The 24,791-nt window shown below is 38.1% G+C and overlaps 1 protein-coding gene across 1 annotated transcript in view; it reads right to left on the bottom strand.

Moving 5' to 3' along the window:
* LOC124554968 (ras-related protein Rab-4B) overlaps nucleotides 1-24,791 on the bottom strand; it is a 104,611-nt gene that overhangs the window by 69,404 nt on the left and 10,416 nt on the right. Inside the window, exon 3 of the mRNA XM_047128700.1 lies at nucleotides 4,054-4,168. Coding sequence (XP_046984656.1) covers nucleotides 4,054-4,168 — 115 coding nt within the window. The remainder of the gene's footprint in view (nucleotides 1-4,053; nucleotides 4,169-24,791) is intronic.

Raw genomic sequence — 24,791 nt, 5'->3', positions numbered from 1 at the left:
AGCAGAAAGGGCTGTGAAGAAGACTTCAGCCAACTGAACGCTGATTGACACCTCTCCAAGACAACATCGCGACAGCAGTGACTTCTTTGAGAAGAGAACATAAGCACCGTGCCTGACTGGCCATGCCTCAGATCTACAGCAACGTGAAGACTTGCAACTAGGACAGAAGCACCAAAGCTCATTACTTGGCTCGTACATTTTATGTAGCGTAAACTTGGAATTATTATACTGAAGAGATTTCTTATTTTGTTTGTCGCCCTTTGCTTGCAACAAATCTGTTTAACACTTAGGGAAGTATTGTATTTTTTTTCTTTTGCAATAAAATTCGTGAATACAATTTTTTTGAAAGTTGTCTTGATCTGAGAAAGCAGGTTTCCTGGACACCCCATATTCAACAAGGAGGCAGTATTCAACAACTGTTTTGATCCTATGAGTAAAGGATTAAACATATTCACCTTAAATATCTTTTAGTTCATCAAAGATACTGATAATCTATTTTCCGCTTGACAAGTAGTGAACAGGATTCTACAGGTCATGAGAGTGACCACAACTTCAGAGTTATAAATGCATTATATTAACAAAAACTACTATTCCAGAGCCAAAAGAAGAATAGTTATATTCAAAAAAACATGGTTAATTTCTTTTATGAGCCATGTGCAACTACTCATCAACATGAGAATAGATAATATCCTTAACATATCAAAAGATATTTGAGATGAAACAGCTCAGCAATCACTTTTAATGGGGGTAAGAACAAAAAGATTGTGCACCATGTACTGTGAATTCTTTTCATTTTTCTCAGAGCACGGATGTGTAGAAAGAAAATACCTTGATAAATTTCAGTACCAGCTGCTCATTGTTAAAAACACACTAGGTTACAAACTTCTGAAAATCCAACAAAAGCAGTGATTTGTTTTTGCCTGATTTGTTAACCTTTTTTACTTAAGGGAAGTGGCTGTAGTGGTGAATTTTGAGTAGCACCTACATTTTTATTTTCTTGCTCCCATGTTAAAATTTCCTTATTTTGCCATAACACAGCAGTGTTTACAAATATTCATCACACTAGCAACCTAATGTAGTTGAAATTGGGACAAAAGTGGCAGGAGAGGGGGGGGGGGGGGGGGGAGCAGGTCAGTAGTTTATGAAAAAACCCCCTTACATAAAAAAATAAACTTGTAATTTCTCCACTTAAGTTACTGCACACACCACAGCAAGTTTTGTTTCACCAGCTATCAATAGCCCTTAAAAATCACATTGTTTAATTGAAAAAAATCTATTGTTATTTGAATAACGAGGCAGATAATGAAATTTTAGAAAAATACTCTCCTCTTTGTATACTATCGTTTTCCACAGTTTTGTTTCAATACCTCAAACATTATGTGATACAAGGGATGTTATGAATATTTCATTCTGGCTTTATCACTGGTGTGTGCACGTGCACTCTAAACTGAGTGCGTGACAAAAATCAATTATCTCAATATTGGAGACAGACACCTCGTCCCAAGTCTAAAGAAATATTTTCAATGTGTCAGCTAAATTTCATATGCAGCAACATATGATGTAATATGCACCAAGTGCAAAATTATAGCAATCCCTATTTTTCGTTGTAAACTTTTAGAATTTCATGCAGTGTCTTACTTAAATGGGAAATATCACAATAACTACGACCATTAATGAAATGATGGGCACTTCACCATGAAGCCAAATATAAAGCTGTAAGTAACATAAAAATTATTTTTTACCAAATAGTTTCTGTAAAATTGTGTGAGAGAGACTGCAGAGCTACCTGAGTATGTGCACCTTTCTACTCGTAATGGCAATGCTGCACCTTGACTCTCAGGCTAACCAGCCTTCTCTGTGTACAACCGTAGGTGCGTATAACTGCACTCGAAAGAGCAGCGAGTCAGCATGCAGACTACTGACTTACTTTGTGTTCTTACACTAACACCTAAATTCAAGGTACTGACCTGTCATGATGATCTGTTTTATCCCGTACTACACACTTATCCCTTTTCTACTCTACCAATTTTTCTCTTTCTTGTTTTCCTCTTTGCCTTTCCTTTCACCCTTCACCAATTTTTTTCCTTTCTTGCTATCAGTCATCCTTCCACAAGAGAACAGTGAATACCAGAATCAGCACAGGACTCCCTGCATGTAACAAGTATTTACAAGACAAGTGCAGGACTCTGTTATTTCACCTGTGTTTAGGCTCTCTGGGGAAAGAGTTTGATATAGAAAATCAAAAATCATGGGAGGGGGGACGGTCAGAGGAGCAGCAGTAACAGTTTAGCTCATAACCTCAACTACACAACTGAGGACGGTGAGTGACCCATTACCTCTCAAGGTTACTCCAAACACTGCAGCACAGACTGCAGCTGAATGTTACTTGCATTACTAATTTGCTGAAGCATTCAGAATAATATTCAAACAAAATGACTTATAAGGAAGCATTGGTAGAGGTAAATACGCACACATAAAATTAAATGCTATGTGTGAAGTTTTTAAGCATCGAGATGGATAAGAAACTGAAATAGCACCAGTAAGTAGGTAAGTTAACCAAGAAACTTGGTTATGTCTGCTTTACACTTAGAAATTTCTCCGATCGTGTTGACTCACAGATGGGATTTGCTAGCACACTTTCACGCAATACTATGTGATGGCACAATGTCCTGAAGTGATGCAGCTAAAGTAAAAAAGCATTATGTACTCTACAGAAGTGTGTAATTAGAATATTGTTTAAAGTTGATAACCGAACATCTTGCAGAAGCCTTTACAAGGCTGTTGGGATTCTTACATTCATGTGTTAATGCACTTACTCCCCAACGGTCAACTGTATTTGTGGTTAATAACATGATAATTTATCATGAACTATGAAAATCACAGCCACAATACTAGAAGTGAAATTAATTTCCACTTAGATTGTGTGTACCCGTAATGTTCAGAATGGCATTTAAATTCTGTGGCAAGTAGACAGGAAATTACAAATCACCAGAAAACCAAAATCGAGTAAAAGAGTATCTTATTAATGACTTGTATGACTTATTAGTATATTTGTACCTGAGGTTGCAAATTCCAGCTAATACTAACATTTGTATTATACAGATTTTTAAATTATCAAGTATATAGACTGTCTGTAATCAGCAACGTCACATAACTCCTTAGCATGAAGTAGTAGATGAAACACCAAGTGAGTAGTGCATGAGGACGTAACTTGAAGTTGTTTACTTGTTCCACAACCCTGAAGGCCTTGCTTCATTATGGGATTTGTGCATGAATTAACTAACTGTAAAGACACTTGCCCTCCTCCTGTCTTGCACACTGTCATCATTTGACTGTGCTTCTTTAGCCAATATTCTCCTTGTAGACATGCTACCTCAAACCACCTGGCTTTTATATTCTCATATTACTGGTTTAGGAAAACCTCAGAAATACTACTCTTTTGACGACGTACCATCCAGATCATCAGTTATACATTTAGATTTAGAATTTTATGCATAGTTCAATGAAAGGTAATATATCTCTTGCGTGGTGAATTTTTTTCTTCTTCAGTTAAATAATTTAATTTTAATTACAAAGGAGTGGCAATAGTCTCACAAAGTCCCATGTGTAAAAATTAAACTGAAAATAATTTTTGTTTCAATCAGGTTCAACTTTCCGCAAATATGATCACTGAGGAAGATGGTAGAAACTTGAGAGACACAACCAATTTCCCACGCATTCTTAGAATAGTATGGAAGTTGTATTTCAATGTAGAATCCTGTTAACTTTGGATTGCGTTACAAACTATCTGCCATAAAAAATGAGTAGCTCCGATGTTACGGCATTTTTACACATAAATAATGGAATAAAATACATTACGAATAATATTTATTTATACTATGCAAATAACCCTCAGTAAAAACAGTTAGTGTTACTGAAATATTCTTAGAGTATTGTACAATACCTGATTTACAGAAACTAGACAAGTAGAGCTAGAGCTAGAAAACTGAAGAACTGTTACAAAAATAATACTTAAATGCTATGTTTGTGCAGCAATTCAGATAATTATTTCACCTGAATCTTTCTTGACCTGCAGTGTCCCATATTTGTAGCTTCACAGATTTTCCTCCAACATTCACTATTTTAGATCCAAACTCAACACCGATCGTGTGACTACTTTCATCCTTAACTGAAACAAATTTTATAATTATATTCTGAAACAGAAATTAAATCTCAAACATTTCTGTATGTGATGTTTATTGCAGTCACACTATAGTAACACTTGTATTTGTTTACTGATTTTTTTAAAGACACTCTGAAAGGGGAGATCATGAAATATATGATTTAGACAGTCCAACCAGAAACAATTTCCATAGTTTCCCCAAATAAGAAAACTGAAATGAACACTTCTTTTTGTAGGAAATATCATAAGAGGAAAAAGAATGTGGTATGCATAGGTAATCAGAAAATTTTTGTAACTTCTTACAAATTACAGTGTGCCATGAATGATAGGGGAAAAAAAACAGATGTTCCAGTCCTGAAATTCAACATAACTTTCAATTCTAACGCTTTTCTGGGAACATGACTGACACAACTTTTCAACAGAAAACAATGAAAATGAGTGTACATGGTACTCTGGGCCAAAGATTAAACAGCACTGTTTCAATGTTTATTTTTTCTGTTCTTAGTAGTCAAACAGTGCTTCAACTAGGAAATTGGCTACCATTAATAATCACCACTGAAATCATGAACAGAATGCTACCTCTTTTTTCAAGAATACTTGTACAATTATCACTATCCACTTCCACTGGAAATGATGTCAATAGTGAACACTTATCACGCAGCAGCAGTAACAAAACATATATAAGTTGCTGGATTTACTTTTACTCAAATTGTTATTGAAATAAAATTCATCACTGTAGGTGTAGGAATTATTAGTTCCACAAGGACTTAAAATGACACTACAGTGCAATTATAACAACTTGCAACTTTGGACGTTACAGCCTGGTGGACAGGACAGGAAGTTATTGCTGACAGAACACCAACAATGACCCAGCATCCCCAACTGACAAATCAGGAAGTTACGCACACGCTACACTGGGGTGACTAAAGTCATGGGATATCTCCTAACATCTTGCCTGACTTCCTTTTGCCTGGCGTAATGCACCAACTCGACATGGCATGTACTCAACAAGTTGTTGGAAGACCCCTGCAGAAATATTGAGCCATGCTGCCTCTGTTGCCATCCATAATCATAAAAGTACTGCTGGCACAGGATTTTGTGCAGGAACTGACCTCTTGATTATGTGTCATAAATGTTCGATGGGATTTGTGCCTGGGTGGCCAAATCACTCACTCAAATTGGCCAGAATGTTCTGACATGCTGCACTCTCACCCTTAAAAATTCCATTGTTGTTTGGGGACACAAAGTCATGAATGGCTGCAAATGGTCTCCAAAGTAGCCAAATATAACCATTTCCGATCAATGATAGGTTCAGTTGGACCAGAGGCCACAGTCCAATCCATATAAACACAGTCCACACCATTATAGAACCACCACCCGCTTGCACAGTGCCTCGTTGACAACTTGGGTCCACGGCCTCGTGGGAACTGTGCCTACTATCAGCTCTTACCAACTGAAATTGGGACTCATCTGATCAGCTCACAGTTTTGCAGTCATCTAGTGTCCAACTGATATGGTCACAAGCCCAGGAGAGGTGCTGCAGGCGATGTAGTGCTGTTAGCAAAAGGCACTTGCATCGGTCACCTGCTGCCACAGCCTATTAATGCCAAATTTTGCCACACTGCCCTAACTGATAGGTTCATCATATGTCACACAATGTTTTCTGTGGTTATTTTATGCAGCATTTTTTTTTTTTCCTGTCAGCACTGATGACTCTACACAAACACTGCTGCCCTTGGTTATTAAGTGAAGGCTGTCGACCACTTTGTTGTCCAGTATAAGAGGTAATGCCTGAAATGTGGTATTCTCGGCACACCTTGGAATACTAAATTTCCCAACAACTGCCTAGCTCCAACTACCATTCCATGTTCAAAGTCTGTCAATTCCCATTGTGTGGTCATAATCATGCCAGAAACCTTTTCACATGAATCACCCAAGTGCAAATGACAGCTGTCCATGCTCCCCTTTTATACCTTGTGTGTGCGATACTACAGTCATCTGTATATGTGCATATCAGTGTTCCATGACTTGTCACTTCAGTGTATTGCACGCCACTATTACACAGTAGTATGTAGGGTTGAGTATCAGGTGCTTTCATGCTCCTCAGCTCTCGTGAAATGTACCATACTGTGAATTCATCAGCTGTTGCTGTGACCTAGTGTTTTTATATTAGCACTGTGTGGTGTGCGTACTGCAAGACCTTCGGTACACACACCATCAGATTATTCGACTTGTCGCTCTAACGAAGTAGGCGAGTGTCAGCAATAGGTCTCGTGGTCTTATGGTGGCATGTTTATCTTCTGCTGTTAGGTCAGACGATAGAAGTGCCACTTGCACGCTTAGAGTAGCAGATTGACGGTGACCAACTTTAAACAAAACTTGATTAATTTTCACACACATTTATTAAAATAATAACAATCATAAACCTTACTTAACTTGATTCTGGATGCTATTTACAATTGACAATCTGCAGTTCCTTTGGTCTTGGTACGTTAATCTTATTCTCACATATCTCTGATACATGACAAAGTGTCTATACATTTATCTTCATGGCTATGTACAGGAATATGATAATCTTATTAGGAGCAGACTGAAACTTGGCTACAGACTAACGCAGACTGACTACTCGGAGGTCTGTACACTCGTTATAATACCTCACGCGTTCAGGTATCACTGCGCGAGTGTGATCCGCGAGGAGAAAGGGTTCTACGTTAGCAGCAATCTCATTGGCTGCATGACATATTAATACGCGGATCGGCGGAAGCAGAAGTTGGTCCGTCTCTAAGACAGCGCCATCTCATAGTGCGGAGACGGATGAGCGCTGCGCCTGCGCTGTTGTGCTTAGCGGAGCACGCTCTAGTGGGAAAGTTGTGTACGCGCTGACTACGCAGAACTATGTACACAACACACTGTTTTAACAGTAATTTTGTCAAGCCCCAACACCAAGTTTTGTCATAAAAAAGATTATCTGAGAACACATTTGCCAGCTTCTACAGGTATTGAAGGGAGTCCCTTTCCACAGAAAAGGGTGTGAATTTGTGTGCTGTTAGACTGAGCACTGCCAACTGGAATACAACAGTGGGGTGTTCAATGTTAGAAGTTACAAGAGTACTGGACAGAACAGTAACTGGACATAACATTCATAACTCCACAATGCTGAGAAGAGGAAATAATCAGGGGAGGAAGAAAGACGAGAATGATGAAGCATCATCAGACCATTCTCTCCTGGAAGCATGGGGAAACCACAGAAAAACAAAAAAAGGATAAAACAGGTGGGTAACCAAGAGGAACACATTCAGCACAATGTAACATGAAGACATGTATAGAATCATCATCATCATCATCATCATCATCATCATCATTGCAAGGAGTACCCTATGTTAAACAAACTTCTTTTTAGTCTCAAAGAAACATAGTTGTTTAATGAGATTAAACTTGGCTCTTAAAAAGTGTCTTAACTGGCTTGGTCCTTAGAATAAAAAGATTACCATCAAGAAAACTGACAGACAGGCTTGGTGATACCTGTATCTGCATGCTGTGAGAAGCATTCTGTTCAAAGACTTTGTGTACCTTGACAGAAAGCACAGCAAAAGCAACGACCAAAGCACTGTTAGGAAGCATGGCATGATAATTGGACTTTACGCTACCTCAGCTCATGGCTTCATTCCAAACTGTTTATTAGGGTTCTATTCTGGGAAATGAAATGAGTATTGTGAGAAAATGAATACCACAGTCTTTTACGGACTGGCTTTTTCATTTCCTGTTCCAAAATATCCCCCCCCCCCCCCCCCCCCCCACCCTCCTCCAGCATCAATGATGGGCTATTTTGTAGTTAGGGCAACCACAGTTTAGATTATACATTATTACCGTAAACAAATTTTCAAAAATTCTGCAGAATAATCTTAAAGAATCATTCAAAAAAATTGTGAAAACGAATGAAATTTATTCACTGTCACATTAGTTGTATACGGGATCTTTTATTAGGCAATGTACCATTATGGGAGTATATTCAGGTGAGAATCTGTGCTGGCCGCAGTGGCCGAGCGGTTCAAGGCACTTCAGTCTGGAACCATGCGGCTGCTATGGTCGCAGGTTCAAATCCTGCCTTGGGCATGGATGTGTGTGATGTCCTTAGGTTAGTTAGGTTTAAGTAGTTCTAAGTGTAGGGGACTGATGACCTCAGATGTTAAGTCCCATAGTACTTAGAGTCATTTGAACCATTTTGGGAATCTGTATTGACTACTTCTTTTAAATGAAAGGCTGTTAATAAATAGCATATAACAGCAACAAATAGGTACAGGTTTTTACTCACCGATTTTTGCTTCATAAGCCTAGAGAGAATGTACGATGTCCCAGTGTTTGAGTTATGAACAGATTAATTGCATTAGCTCTTAAAAGGTGGATCACTGAATGGCTAAACTCTGAATTTATAGGATCACTGAATGGCTTAACTCTGAATTTATAAACCATAATGCGAATGGTTAAAGTGTCAATAATCACGCTCAAATAAAATACCTTGGAAACAAGAGAAAATCCCTGCAAATTAGAATATACGGGACAGAAACAGTGGTAATTGATACTCCTGCTCCAATAAAATGCTTATGGAGTGAGAAATAGTGGTAACAGACACTGTGTAGTGAAAGATATCACTGATTCAAGGTCTAAAAAGTTGACTCATTACTAAACGTAGCCCTAGTGAAAGAGGATTGCAGCTACCACATACGAGATCTCCGCCAGGTGGATACAAACAGTTTACATAAATTATCTACAGACAAAAATGAACTGGAATTTTTTTAAACCGACTTTAGTCCAGCATAAACAGAAAGAAAATGGGGCAGCAAGAGAACACATGTTAACCAGGAAGAATTGATAAGAAAAAACTTTTCAGAAAGTTACCAATTAAACTGTGCTAAACCTCTCAGCACACAGAACATGTTAGCTAATACTGATGTGGCGCTCTACTAATTTTATGACATAACTTTCTGCTATTTCTTGTTGAGGAGCCATTTTGTCATGTGAAACACAAAATAAGTTCTGCAATAGTTTGCCAACATAAAGTAGAACCAACAGGAAGCAAGAACGCTCCCAAAACCACAAGCAGAAAGCAAGGTGCCATACTGTACTTGCCATATTGAGTAGATGCCCATTTTCGGTCGGTATTACGTTATATGTTACTCCCTATAAATATGTGCTGTTTCTAACCAACAGCACTTTGAATGTCACTAGAATGAGTGATTATTGGTACAATTTACTGTAATAAAATGACTGGAAAGGTTATGTTGGTGGTTAAAGGACTTTCATATTTAGTTATTTTTGCTTTGTAACTCGTGTATCATGACCCACTGAAGACTCATGAAAATTTGTTGTTCTTTAAAGATTTGTTATAATTAAATGTCAATGACCTTTCAATGATCAAAGCATGTAGAAAACAGTTATAAAATTCAAGGTCACTGAAAGCTGAGTTTCACCGTAGTGTACTTGGTTGAGGCATCACGGCACGGAATCGATGGTGGAACAGTACAGGGTTCACATCATCCTGTATACAATCCCCCCTCTTCACATTTTCTAAAAGGTTGTGGGACGTTCCTATGAAATTAATAGAAATGATTTGTGTAATATTTGATGTTATGTACATGTAAGTGCACACACTGTCAGGCATGAGTTTGTTCCATTTGGTGAACTTTTATAAGCTGATATCCTTACCGAATAGATATATATATTTTATTTTTGTCTATTCACAGATATTTAAGTTTTTATTTATATATGTTACAGACAGAACAACATAACTAGCATGTTGTCAAGAAAGGAAATGTGCGTTTTAATAGAGCTAACATTGGAATTCTATATACGTTGATTATCATGAACAAACTGCATAGTTTGCGAGCCAAATAAAGCTGACAACTGCTGTTGGACTTCACAAAACAATGTTAACCAGTTTGTTCCCTGTGCCGATGGCACTGTTGTCTCGTGACACTGGATATTGTGTTAGCATGCATGTCAACGTTAGCTGCCTCATCCCCTGTGACAACAGCTTTAAGACAGTGATGAAGGAGCTATGAAAGTTTAAAGTGGTCATATAATGATAGGTTCTTGCACCAGGCTATTGAGAGCCCATCTTGTATGGTATCCATTACAGTGGGTTATTGTGACAGTCACGTGGTAGAAGAGGTCACACAGAGGTACTAATATGAACTGAACACATGCTGAGCAGGCATAACGTGACAAGGCACAGAGAACAGATTGCCATTTTCTCTGTGAATAACTGAAAATTGAGAATCATATTACAAGATTAAATGATAAATACACAAAGCAAAAGCACTGTGGTGATTGAATGAATTTGAAAGTATAAACAGTATGAACTTTTTTTTAAAAAAATTTGAAAAATATTCATTGTTTCTATATTAAGCAGGCTTTAAAACATCAATACATATCTGGTATGCAAGATCTGAAGATGGCGAATTTCTGGGAGTTTGGGCAATCAAAATTAGTCAAAATGCTATGGTGTTTCAACTCAGTTTGGTTTATCAAGGTGTGGGTGGCTGACTGCTTCAAAGTTCTCAATCTGCACTTCTAAAATGTTTAAGGTGCTCCCTTTGTTTTCTTTAAATGTTGTAGTAGTTGCGTCTTCAGTCCAAAGACAGCTTTGATGCAGCTCCCCATGCTACTCTATCCTGTGCAAGCCTCATCTCCGAGTGACTACTGTAACCTACATCCTTCTGAATCTGCTTACTGTATTCATCTCTCAATCTCTCTGCACGATTTTTTATCCCCCCGCCTCCCCTCCTCCCTCCCCCACACTTCCATCCAGAACTAAATTGGTGATCCCTTGATGCCTTAGAGTGTGCCCTTCCAACCAATCCCTTCTTCTAGTCAGGTTGAACCACAAATTTCTCTTCTCCCCAATTCTATTCAGTTTCTTCTCATTTGTTATGTGATCTACCCATCTAATCTTCAGCATTCTTCTGTAGAACCACATTTCAAAAGCTTCTTTTCTTTTCTTGTCTAAACTATTTGTTGTGTATGTTTCACTTCCATACATGGCTACACTCCATACAAATACTTTCAGAAAGGACTTCCTGAGATCTAAATCTATACTCAATGTTAACAAATTTCTCATCTCCAGAAATGCATTTCATTATCCTCATTTTGCTTTTGTTGATGTTCATCTTACATCCTCTTTACGTAAAACTTTTAAATTATTCTCCATACCAGAAATTGTGTGTCCTGTTTTGTGGAAATGCGAAGCAATGGCAGACTTTGGAGTTGGCCAAACTGTGACATACCGTGTCATGTATCAGCTTATAGTTCCTGGGTGTCAGTGGCCATGGCAAAAAATTGGTCATAAATATGGGTGGGTACAGCACTATCTACTTGCAGCGCCCTTTGCATTCAAAAACTTCCAATAATGTGGTTGACACATACTTATCTGAAACTTTAGTAGTCATTTTTTAAGCTATATAAGCACTGAGCCTGAAGGCATTTTAAAGTCAGTCTGTTCCAAGATTTAATGGTGCAATGATTTAGTTTTGTGAATAAGTAAATGGACTGTGAAGTACGACAATTAACAATGATTGCTGATTAACTTTTTTTATTTAAGTGCCACATGTATCATTTAATGTGTGTCAGACTGTTGTAGGTTAGTTATGCTATACTGCACAGTGACTATCTATCATAATATAATTAGAAGGTGCAGAATGTGCGTATCTAGCAAAGGAGACTTAATTACTTAATTAAGAGATGGACTGTCCATAACTAATTCAGTGAGGGGTGCCTGACAGTTATAGAAATAAAACCTGTGAAACCAAATGTATGTGTCAACCACATTATTGGAAGTGGAGGTTTCCCGAAGCACTGCTCAGAATTTTAATGGAAACATTGAACTACTAGAAGGTGTGCACAAGATGGGTGCCTCACATGCTGACTGAGGATTACATGCGGCAACCAGTTGATGCTTCCCGCACATTTCTTCACTGCGTTGCAGCCGAACAGGACAACTTTCCGGACTCAATTGTCATGGGAAACGAAACCTGGGCATACCACTTTACACTTGAGACCAAGCAACAATCGTGCTAGTGGCGGCATCCTTCGTCGCCATAGCCACGGAAATTCAAACAAACACAGTCTGCCGGTAAAGTCATGACAACCGTTTTTTGGGATCAGAAAGGGGTATTGTTGGTCGACTTTATGCCAACTGGGGCCACAATTAATGCTGATAGGTACTGTGAGACTCTGAAAAAACTCAAACGGGCAATTCAGAACTGGAGAAGAGGAATGTTGAGCAAGGGTTTACACATTCTCCATGACAACGCTCGCCCACACATCACTTGGCAAACTGTTGCTCTCCCGCAACAGTTTCAGTGGAACATAATCACCCACCCACCCTATAGTCCTGACTTGGCGCCCAGTGACTATCACCTGTTCCCTAGGTTAAAAGAACATTTGGCTGGAAAGCAACTCAGCTCCAACGATGAGGTGAAAGAAGAGGTTGATAACTTTCTGAACAGCATGGCGGCAAGCTGGTATGACACGGGCACAAAAATGCATTGACAGAAATGGTGATTATGTCGAAAAATAGCTAAATTTTCAAGCTGTAAACTGATGTACACTGATGTACTTATATATTAAAAAAAAAAGGAGACCTTACCTTTGGGATTACCCTCGTATTTCATCACAAGGGCATCTACCACAAGTCTGTAAATTACTAGATATGATTTCGCAAACTTGGTTGGTCAGAATGTTAGAGTACATGTTTTTCATATTGAGAGAAATCACATTGGTATCTGTAGGAATAGATATCTGTGACCAATTAGAAATTAAATGCTCCCTATTGCATATTGTATATTGGATAGGACGTTTGTTGTATTTATTTAAATGCTGTCTGACAAACCCAACACTGCCCAGGAATTCATTTTGACAATTTTCTAAAAGAAATGAAAACAAAAAATGAAACTGTATCGGTAGCGTACAGTTTCTGCATGCTGGGTGCAGCTGTTTCACATGTCTGCAACACAATTTTGTAAATGTCGCTATGACAACACCTCTTCATACCTCTATAGATAGCTATTATTTTTGCCTAAAGCCATTTGCACTTTGCAGTTGAAAGCTGTCAAAAGTGGTGCCATGTTTCTAGGATTTCCTTAAACTGACTAAACTGTATGAGTGTCGTGGTAGTAAAGAATACATGTATTAAAACTTCATGCACCATGAGGAATTTTTTCACACATCTCAGTGTTTATGATGTCACATCTCTTGAACTATCTGTTGTACAACAATATATTTATGTAGGTACATTCAGTGGCATATGTGGATACTGTCTGTGAACTATATTATGAATATTGTTAGTAGCAAAGAAGTAATAAATTTAAACGTCAGGCATGATGCAACAGTTTTCCACACATCTCATTGTTTATGAAGTCATTTCTCCTGAACCATGATAGGTTGGTGGTTCTTAGCCCAACATCTATTGTTGCCTGATAGTAAGGGTTGGGTGGAAACTGATCCTGTGGTTTAGGAGAAGATGTGGAACACACACATACATCCAACCATTTTTATAATATATATGGATGTTGACAGTATTTTTTCAGATTGGCATCAAACTATATTTTTGCACTAACAACTGGGAGACTAGTTGAGAGCCTGCAAACAACCTGTCTGCATGTTAGACACATTGGGCCTACACTTGGAGTTATCGTCTGCAGTGCGGTTTTATATGACAACAGGAGCACTCTCGTGGTTATCCCAAACACACTAACTGCAAAACTGTACGTCAATCTGGTAATTCAACCTGTCATGGAGCCATTCATGAACAGCTTTCCAAGGGGTGCTTTCCAATAGGATAACACTTGCCCACATGCTGCTGTTGGAGCCTAACGTGCTCTACAGAGTGTTGACATGCTGCCTTGGCCTGCTTGATCACCAGATCTGTCTCCAGTCAATAACACATAGGACATCATCAGACGAAATCTCCAGCATCATCCATGAACAGCACTAACCATCCCTGTATTGACCAACCAAATGTAACAGGCATGGAACTCCATCCCACAAACTGACATCCGGCACCTATACAACACAATGCATGCATGTTTGCATTCAACAGTCTGGCAGTTTCACCAGTTATTAATGTAACAGCATTTCACATTTGCAATGGCTTACTTTGCACTTGCATTAACCTATGATCTTACAATGTTAATTACTTAAATTTGTTACCTACACTAATGTGTTTCTGAAATTACTTTACATTTTTTGGTGCTGAGATTTTTTCCATCAGCGTGTATACACACTGTCACAAAGTGTAGGGCAGAAAGAAAGCATCAAGTGGAGGAATTTGAGTATAGGATCTAGGGGTCACAGCTGGATATTTACGGCTCTGTGCCAGCACGAAAACAGCGGTCAGTTTGATCATTTGCTATGACATACTTATGTTAATTAAGTGGTGGGAAGTCCATGTACAAGAGTATACTCACTTTTTATTTACTTCAAACTTTTTGGGACATAATTAAACATCAAACATGGACATATGATTGCTTTCATTTCTAAAGAAGTGTTATAGGGTGTGTCAGCTAAGTACAAAACGTGTATGTGATGCTTTACAGTTTTCATGTTCTCACTGTGATGATTGGTTAGTCCAAACATTTCATCTACGTACATATTTTCTGTGAGTTACATTTCATTTTGTGTAAATATGTCCATATGTCAGATTTCCATTACATTCCTGTAGCACCGAAAATATCCAGCTGCTACTCATAGTTCCTACATTCAGAATCCTTTGTTTCATGCTACCTTTCTGCCCTACACTTTTGGTCATATATTCAGTACAGATTATCACCTGAAGCTGCACCAATAATGGTGCAAAACCAGTTGTGTTGCCTAATAAAAGAACCTATACGCAGCTAATGTGGTCTTGAATAATTTTTATTCATTTTCAAAAAAAATTTGAAATGACTTTTCATGATTATTTTGGAGACTTTTGGAAATTTCTTAACAATAACAATTAATGACAGAAGTGGACAATGGACCATACTGCTCCATTGTGTTAAATAAAGCTCTGAAAGTGCAAATGAAGCAAATAGAAACTAGATACAATGAAAGTTTGGAGCATACTCGGACTTCATCTGTAACATGCCTATTTCAGTTGAATTAAACTTCAATGGGCCGAGGAGAAAAATAGTGGCAAGGAACAATAAAATGTTTATTCTTAATGAGACAGAAATGCTGACAAAAGAAGCTATTGGTAATGTCACCCCCACATGACTCATCTCAAACTGTGAACATATTAAGAAGGTGGTTGAGAAAACATCAATCCATGAAGGATTGCTGGAAGATGTACGAGATGAACATTTCTATCAGCTCCAGCACCAGTACTGATCGGAGAAAGAACAGTGATGATCTGTCCGAATTGTGCAGTTTTCATCATAATCTTGTGTATTTACGAAATACTCATTGATGTAAATGTCCTACTTGGTTATTAGTTATCCATTCCTCATTGATGTCCAGTTAATGACCATGTGTCAAAATATAACAACAACAAAAAATGCTGGCATGAAGAAGACAAACAAGCATATAATAAAAGGACAGAAATGAGACATACAGTATTGAAATGGCAAAATATTCATTGTCTCAACTTCATCTATGGCATGTAAAGAACTGCTTAAAATCTACAAACAGCATTCAGATAAAACTTATATAACGTGTTTATAAATATGAATCCTTTGTTTGCAGATATAGCAAATAATGAAAGCAATGTATGTATTAATCATTATGTATGACACTCAGGATTAAATTACAGACTTTTCTCCTGAACAATGATAATGTGAAAACTTTGTGGAACAGAAAATGTGTATTTCTGCTGAATGTTGAAATATAAACAAATGAAGCATGGTCGACTGTAACACAAATGAAAAGCACCTTTTGGACTTTTAGGTAGTCTTTTTGTTAGGAGAGTGAAGACTATATGGAGGACTGCATGCTACCATGAATGTACTATACATATGAGGGTAAGTCAATTATTATCCACAATTTAGTTATATTTTTGTTTATTTTGGTAGTACTGTCATTTTACATTGATGACACATGCTTTGTTTATTTGTTGTTATATCTTTGCAATTTTCAAGCTGCTAGGTTAGTTTCATTATTGCTGTCATGCTGTTAATCATGGCTGCTTCGCTGTCTATTTGCACCAAAAAAGAGCAACATTCAGTGATCCACTTTTTGTGGTCGGAAGGTGTATCAGGGGCTAAAATTCATCTAAGACTTTAGGTACAGTACGGGAACAGTGTTTTGCCACAACGGAGTGTCTACAAATGGATTCAAAAATTCCGAAATGGTTGCACAAGTGTTACGCACAATGAAGGAGCTGGATGACCATTTTCCACCACAAATGAAGAAACCAGTGTTCACGTGAAATGATTCTCTTAGACAGATGATTAACTATTGACAAAGTGGCACATCGTCTGCAAATTAGTCGCAGTTCTGCCTATGAAATCATTCCCAACAGACTTGGGTTTCATAAAGTTTGTTCAAGGTGGGTCCCAAAACAACTCACACAGTTGCATAAACAAACACACTTGGACATCTGCAAAAAACATTTGGATCACTATGGTAATGAAGGGGACAACTTCTTAGACAGGATCATTACTGGTGACAAAACATGGATCCATCATTACGAGCCAGAGAGTAAACGGCAGAGTATGGAATGGAAACATCCAAATTTGCTGTGCAAGAAAAAGTTCAAGATCCAATCATCCACAGGAAAACTGATGCTTATTGTTTTTTGGGATGCACAAGGTCCAGTACTGGAATGTTATGGGGAAAGGGGCACAACAATAAACACTGTATGTTACAGTGAGATGCTTACTGCCACGCAAAGCTTGCAATTCAAAGCAAATGCCGAGGATTGCTGTCAAAAGGTGTTGTGTTGTTGCATGACAATGCCTGTCCACATACTGCCGCCCACACTGCTGAAACGCTCCAGAAACTCAAATTTGAAATACTGGATCATCCTCCACATAGTCCTGATCTTGCCCCTTCTGAATACCACTTGTTTTGTCCCCTCAAACAGGCATTAAGGGGCCGTCGGTTTGCCTCGGACAAAGCAGTGAAAGAAGTGGTGCATTCCTGGCTTGCAGCTCAACCGAGAACCTGCTTTTATGGGGACATCAGAAAGGCTGTACAACGATGGACCAAGTGCATTGAAATGCAAGGAGACTATGTCGAAAAATGATGTTCTTGGAAGTTTCCTATTTGATTAGAATAAAATTTTATAACTACTTTGCAGACAATAATTGACTTACCCTCATATAAACATTTGCAGTCTGCAATGGCAAATCATGCATTATATCACAGTTGTTTATGTGGAAAAAGTGAAGCGCATCATTCTTAATGATATCCTTCATGCACAGCAACCCTACAGTTATGTGCAATGACAAAATGTATCATATTGAGTGAGATGATGGATTGTTGACAGAAGTTCACATGAGTCAAATACCAGTGATTGTGACTTTTCAGTGTGGCTCTAACGAAAAGTGTAACATTTTCTATTTAGCTCCTCTTACTGATGATTAACACACATGCTGTAAACCTACATCAGAAAAGTATCATTTTATCTCTTGCAGGACATAATAAATATGAAGGAGAAGCATAGGATAGACAACCCAGCAAATGGAAAATGAGTATTATGAAGGCTCATAGAAACAGTGAGAAAAGCTAAGACAAAGTGTTTAAATGACACTCCTGTGTACAATACACGCTCGCGCACGCGCTGTGTGTGTGTGTGTGTGTGTGTGTGTGTGTGTGTGTCAAGCATAGTAATCTAGTACTTTTACAGACTCCTCGCCACCGTGGCAATAGAGGCAGATCATTTGTGGGAAAATTTGGAGGACAAACAAAAAATTTCCGAATATTACCATATTAGAGAGAAAGTTCATCCTACTAGCTACAGATTGGTGGGTGGTACAGGCAGGTATTCATTTGAGAAGAGATTGAAAAATCACTCAACCAACTGCAAATAAAAGTTTATTATTCCTTGACCCCGGTTCCGATAATAAACCTTTATTTGCAATTGGTTGACTGATTTTTCAATCTCTTCTCAAATGAATACCTGTCTGTACCACCCACCAATCTGTAGCTAGTATTCCTTGAGCATGGTTCCGATCCTACCCCCATGAACCATGGACCTTGCCGTTGGTGGGGAGGCTTGCGTGCCTCAGCGATACAGATAGCCGTACGGTAGGTGCAACCACACTGGAGGGGTATCTGTTGAGAGGCCAGACAAACGTGTGGTTCCTGAAGTGGGGCAGCAGCCTTTTCAGTAGTTGCAGGGGCAATAGTCTGGATGATTGACTGATCTGGTCTTGCAACACTAACCAAAATGGCCTTGCTGTGCTGGTACTGCGAACGGCTGTAAGCAAGGGGAAACTACAGCCGTAATTTTTCCCGAGGGCATGCAGCTTTACTGTATGGTTAAATGATGATGGCGTCCTCTTGGGTAAAATATTCCAGAGGTAAAATAGTCCCCCATTCGGATCTCCGGGCGGGGACTATTCAAGAGGACGTCGCTATCAAGAGAGAGAAAACTGGCGTTCTACGGATCAGAGCGTGGAATGTCAGATCCCTTAATCGGGCAGGTAGGGTAGAAAATTTAAAAAGGGAAATGGATAGGTTGAAGTTAGATATAGTGGGAATTAGTGAATTTTGGTGGCAGGAGGAACAAGACTTTTGGTCAGGTGAATACAGGGTTATAAATACAAAATCAAATAGGGGTAATCAGGAGTAGGTTTAATAATGAATAAAAAAAAAGGAGTGCGGGTAAGCTACTACCAACAGCATAGTGAACGCATTACTGTGGCCAAGATAGACACGAAGCCCATGCCTACTACAGTAGTACAAGCTTATATGCCAACTAGCTCTGCAGATGATGAAGAAATTGATGAAATGTATGATGAGCTAAAATAAATTATTCAGGTAGTGAAGGGAGATGAAAATTTAATAGTCATGGGTGACTGGAATTCGGTAATAGGAAAAGGGAGAGAAGGAAACATAGTAGGTGAATATGGATTGGGGGAGAGAAATGAAAGAGGAAGCCGTCTGGTAGAATTTTGCACAGAGCACAACTTTATCATAGCTAACACTTGGTTCAAGAATCATAAAAGAAGGTTTTATACATGGAAGAATCCTGGAGATACTACAAGGTATCAGATAGATTATATAATGGTAAGACAGAGACTTAGGAACCAGGTTTTAAATAGTAAGACATTTCCAGTGGCAGATGTGGACTCTGACCACAATCTATTGGTTATGAACTGTAGATTAAAACTGAAGAAACTGCAAAAAGGTGGGAATTTAAGGAGATGGGACCTGGATAAACTGACTAAACCAGAAGTTGTACAGAGTTTCAGGGAGAGCGTAAGGGAACAATTGACAGGAATGGGGGAAAGAAATACAGTAGAAGAAGAATGGGTAGCTCTGAGGGATGAAGTAGTGAAGGCAGCAGAGGATCAAGTAGGTAAAAAGACGAGGGCTCCTAGAAATCCTTGGGTAACAGAAGAAATATTGAATTTAATTGATGAAAGGAGAAAATATAAAAACGCAGTAAATGAAGCAGGCAAAAGAGAATACAAACGTCTCAAAAATGAGATTGACAGGAAGTGCAAAATGGCTAAGCAGGGATGGCTAGAGGACAAATGGAAGGATGTAGAGGCTTATCTCACTAGGGATAAGAGAGATACTGCCTACAGGAAAATTAAAGATACCTTTGGAGAAAAGAGAGCCACTTGTATGAATATCAAGAGCTCAGATGGAAACCCAGTTCTAAGCAAAGAAGGGAAAGCAGAAAGGTGGAAGGAGTATATAGAGGGTCTATACAAGGGCGATGTACTTGAGGACAATATTATGGAAATGGAAGAGGATGTAGATGAAGTTGAAATGGGAGATATAATACTGCGTGAAGAGTTTTACAGAGCACTGAAAGAGCTGAGTCGAAACAAGGCCCCTGGAGTAGACAACATTCCATTGGAACTACTGACGACCTTGGGAGAGCCAGTCCTGACAAAACTCTACCATCTGGTGAGCAAGATGTATGAGACAGGCGGAATACCCTCAGACTTCAAGAAGAATATAATAATTCCAATCCCAAAGAAAGCAGGTGTTGACAGATGTGAAAATTGCCGAACAATCAGTTTAATAAGTCACAGCTGCAAAATACTAACGCGAATTCTTTACAGACGAATGGAAAAACTGGTAGAAGCCGACCTTGGCGAAGATCAGCTTGGATTCCGCAGAAATGTTGGAACACGTGAGGCAATTCTGACCCTACGACTTATGTTAGAAAATAGATTAAGGAAAGGCAAACCTACATTTCTAGCATTTGTAGACTTAGAGAAAGCTTTTGACAATGTTGACTGGAATACTCTGTTTCAAATTCTAAAGGTGGCAGGGGTAAAATACAGGGAGCGAAAGGCTATTTACAATTTGTACAGAAATCAGATGGCAGTTATAAGAGTCAAGAGGCATGAAAGGGAAGCAGCGGTGGGAAGGGAGTGAGACAGGGTTGTAGCCTGTCCCCAATGTTGTTCAATCTGTATATTGAGCAAGCAGTAAAGGAAACAAAAGAAAAATTCGGAGTAGGTATTAAAGTCCACGGAGAAGAAATAAAAACTTTCAGGTTTGCCGATGACATTGTAATTCTGTCAGAGACAGCGAAAGACTTGGAAGAGCAGTTGAACGGAATGGACAGTGTCTTGAAAGGAGGATACAAGATGAACATCAACAAAAGCAAAATGAGGATAATGGAATGTAGTTGAATTAAGTCGGGTGATGCTGAGGGAATTAGATTAGGAAATGAGACACTTAAAGTAGTAAAGGAGTTTTGCTATTTGGGGAGCAAAATAACTGATGATGGTCGAAGTAGAGAGGATATAAAATGTAGACTGGCAATGGCAAGGAAAGCGTTTCTGAAGAAGAGAAATTTGTTAACATCAAGTATAGATTTAAGTGTCAGGAAGTCGTTTCTGAAAGTATTTGTATGTAGCCATGTATGGAAGTGAAACATGGACTATAAATAGTTTGAACAAGAAGAGAATAGAAGCTTTCGAAATGTGGTGCTACAGAAGAATGCTGAAGATTAGATGGGTAGATCACATAACTAATGAGGAGGTATTGAATAGAATTGGGGAGAAGAGGAGCTTGTGGCACAACTTGAAAAGAAGAAGGGACCGGTTGGTAGGACATATTCTGAGGCAGCAAGGGATCACCAATTTAGTATTGGAGGGCAGCGTGGAGGGTAAAAATCGTATAGGGAGACCAAGAGATGAATACACTAAGCAGATTCAGAAGGATGTAGGTTGCAGTAAGTACTGGGAGATGAAGAAGCTTGCACAGGATAGAGTAGCATGGAGAGCTGCATCAAACCAGTCTCAGGACTGAAGACAACAACAACAACAACAACAACAACGGTTCCGATATTTGTAAAAACACCTTCATCAGAAGTATTGGCCTTCTTACATCACATGATGCAATAGGCATCCCCAGATAAAATATTTGCTTAAGTTACATGTACTATATCTAAGGGACTACGGCCAACTGCAGTTGGCCTTCTGAAGAAAGATATTTTAACAAATATTGAAACTATGGTCAAGGTATAATAAACCTTTAATTGCAACTGGTTAGCTGATTTTTAATCTATTCTGAATTACACACCTGCTGTTTCACAGCAATGTTTAAGATTTTGTATTCATTTGATATTTGACCTGTAAGTTGTATATCAAAATTACTTTGGGCCATTTATCAGAAGACCGAACTTTTTGACTCCGCTACTGCAGAGCACGGAACCAGTCATAAGGCTGTTACAGCATCTTTGGTAAATGGAAATGGAAATTTTAAGGGTAAAAAATATTTCTGCAACAAAAAACAGAATACAGATTACCTGAGCAGTTAACATCACACATCCATCTGAGAGAGTGAAAATGTTAAGTACAAATGAATAAAATTCAAGAGTATTGTATAATAAGCCTTACAAGCATGCTATGAGCGAACTTGTGGGGGTTTGAAACGACTTTTTACGATTTAATAACCATCTTAGAAAGTTTCTCCAAAAGCACAGATAGCTTCACCATAGATTTAAAAGTAACCAAAGCCTTGTTGAGAAACAAAAACTATATGAAGCCAAAGTGAGCATAAGGAGAGCCACACAAAGTGTTCCACGAGTGGCAACATAGAAGGATGGAAGAGGATTGGTGTGTACCATACTAATAATTAAAGGGATTCATCGACTCGTCTGTGTAATTCACAGCATGCTGCAAGACAACAGAGTAAGAAAGTTTTTTTTTTTCCTTTGTGGATATCGTAACAAATACCAGCAATTGGAACAGTATTGTGAATTGTGGTTTATTAATCTCATAATGTACATAGTCTAAATCATTTGATTCAGGTACGGGAGATATGTCAAAGCCATGGTAAAATTTCACCATAAACATAGAACAGCTGATGTTAACAAAATCGTCATCCCCATATCCTGTGGAGTCTGTGTGTATAATTTCAAACTGGTGCATGGATAGCATAAAATTATTTTTATAACTCGTGTTACATGTGTGGTTAAAATGATTCTCCTCAAATAATTTTTGTCTGATGTGTAGGAAGATTACAATTTCATACATGTATACCGTGGAAACAGTTAGGATTTGTAGTTTCCAAAATAGTGGGTGACAAGATACTATTTGTTGTGCAGTACACATGTATCTGATAATTGTCTTTTGCACTTTCAGTACTTGAGATACACTATTTGAACTTCTCTAGAAAATTATACCATATCTAATGACAGATTCAAAATAACTATGATATGCTATTTTTTGTGTACTTAAGTCAAAGGAATTCACTAGTATTTGCATCGCAAATGCAAAACTGCTTCAGTTATTTGACAGGAAGTCAATATGTGTATTCCAGCTTAAGTTCTTGTCCACATTTAGTCTAAGAAATCTGATCGTGTCAACTACTTCCACAAGTTGATTGTTATGTCGCATTTTAAGTTTGACCCATTTCAAATATTTGGTTTTGAAATGTACCAAATGGGTTTTTGCAATGTTCAGTTTCAACCCATTTAACTGGAACCAGTTTCCTAGTGTATCCAGGGTGGTTACAATGCAGCTCGGAACTTTTTCTGCACCGTCATCTTCAATTAAAACAGAAATATTATCTTCAAACAGAACTGATGGGGTATTTACATATTTGGGTAAAATGTTTACACAGAATAGGAACAGGATTGCCCAAAATGGGGCATTGAGGCATATCTTGTGATACTGTACATAATTTACAATAGTAATTCACTGCACTTGAAGTGATAGCTACCCTATGTTTTCTGTTGTGCAAGTTGCCCTTAATCCCATATTTATCTAATTTGTATATAGGCATGGCATGGTTCACAGAGTCAAACACTTTTGTAAGACCACATAAGATACCAGGAACTTTACTCCCCCGCTCCAATCATTTGCATAACTTTTATGAAAAGTTATTCACTGCATCCATAGTGTTTTTTCCTGGTTGAAATCCAAGTTAGTTACTTATAATTATATTCTTTACAATACAATTTTTGATCTGGTTTGCAACTACTTTAACATGTTCGACAGGACTGGAAGAGTACAAATAGGGTAACAGTTTCTCATGCCTTCCCGCAACCCTTTCTTGAACAGAGGTCTGTCTTTGGCATACTTCGTCACATCAGGAAAGCATCCCCGCTCAAAATATTGATTATTTTAGTTTGGAGAGGTGCTAGTATGTTACACACTGTTTTAATCCCTTTAGTGGGTACGCCATCCCACCCAGAAGAGTTTTTATTTTTTAATGATAATATAACATTTTTCACATCCTTTATTGTGACTTTTTTAAAAATCCGTGAGATATTTAGCTTCTTGGTGGAGTAGAAAGGGATTTACTTTACTCTGATGTATCGGCCTCTGACTTGCCACCTTTATGAAGAATTCACACTCTGATATTTGAGCTGGGTTTACAATAAGGCTACCATCTGCTTTAATACTTGATATTTCATTACACCTAACTAAGATCTGACAACAGACCACACTGCTTTTGTCTTATTTTTATATTATACAATGAAGTCACTGTTTGCCATTTGTTTGGCTACCTTCATAACTTTTTTTAAATATGGGATTAAAATGTCAAACATACTCAGTAAAATGTCTGTTTTTATTATATTTTAGTTCATTGTGGAATTCCCTCTTCCTGGTAACAGAAATTGTTAAACCCTAAATTATCCATTTAAGTTTATTAGTCATTTTGTTGCATGTGGTTGTAAGTGGAGAAGTAAGTATCATTAAAGATTTCAAGACAGCTACTTAAAAATTTGCAAAGGTATTACTACTTGAAACACAGCTGTTGTAAGGCAATTCATCCTCTCTTAACTTATTAATAAATATAGCTGAATTTTTTTCAGCAAAGTTCTTTTTCATATGGCTTTTGTTACATGAAATTTCTTTGCTAATTTTTGGTAGTTCAATGAATAATGCAGAGTGGTCCCACATGCCTAAATCTATGCAAAATTTATAAACATCTTCAAATACGTAATTTGTTAAAATATTATTAATAAATGTCACTGACTATTACAGGCTACCAAATCCGGTTTGGATAG

This window comes from Schistocerca americana, chromosome X, assembly GCF_021461395.2.
Source record: "Schistocerca americana isolate TAMUIC-IGC-003095 chromosome X, iqSchAmer2.1, whole genome shotgun sequence".
Lineage (NCBI taxonomy): Eukaryota > Metazoa > Arthropoda > Insecta > Orthoptera > Acrididae > Schistocerca > Schistocerca americana.
This window is presented reverse-complemented; position numbering and strand designations above follow the sequence as displayed.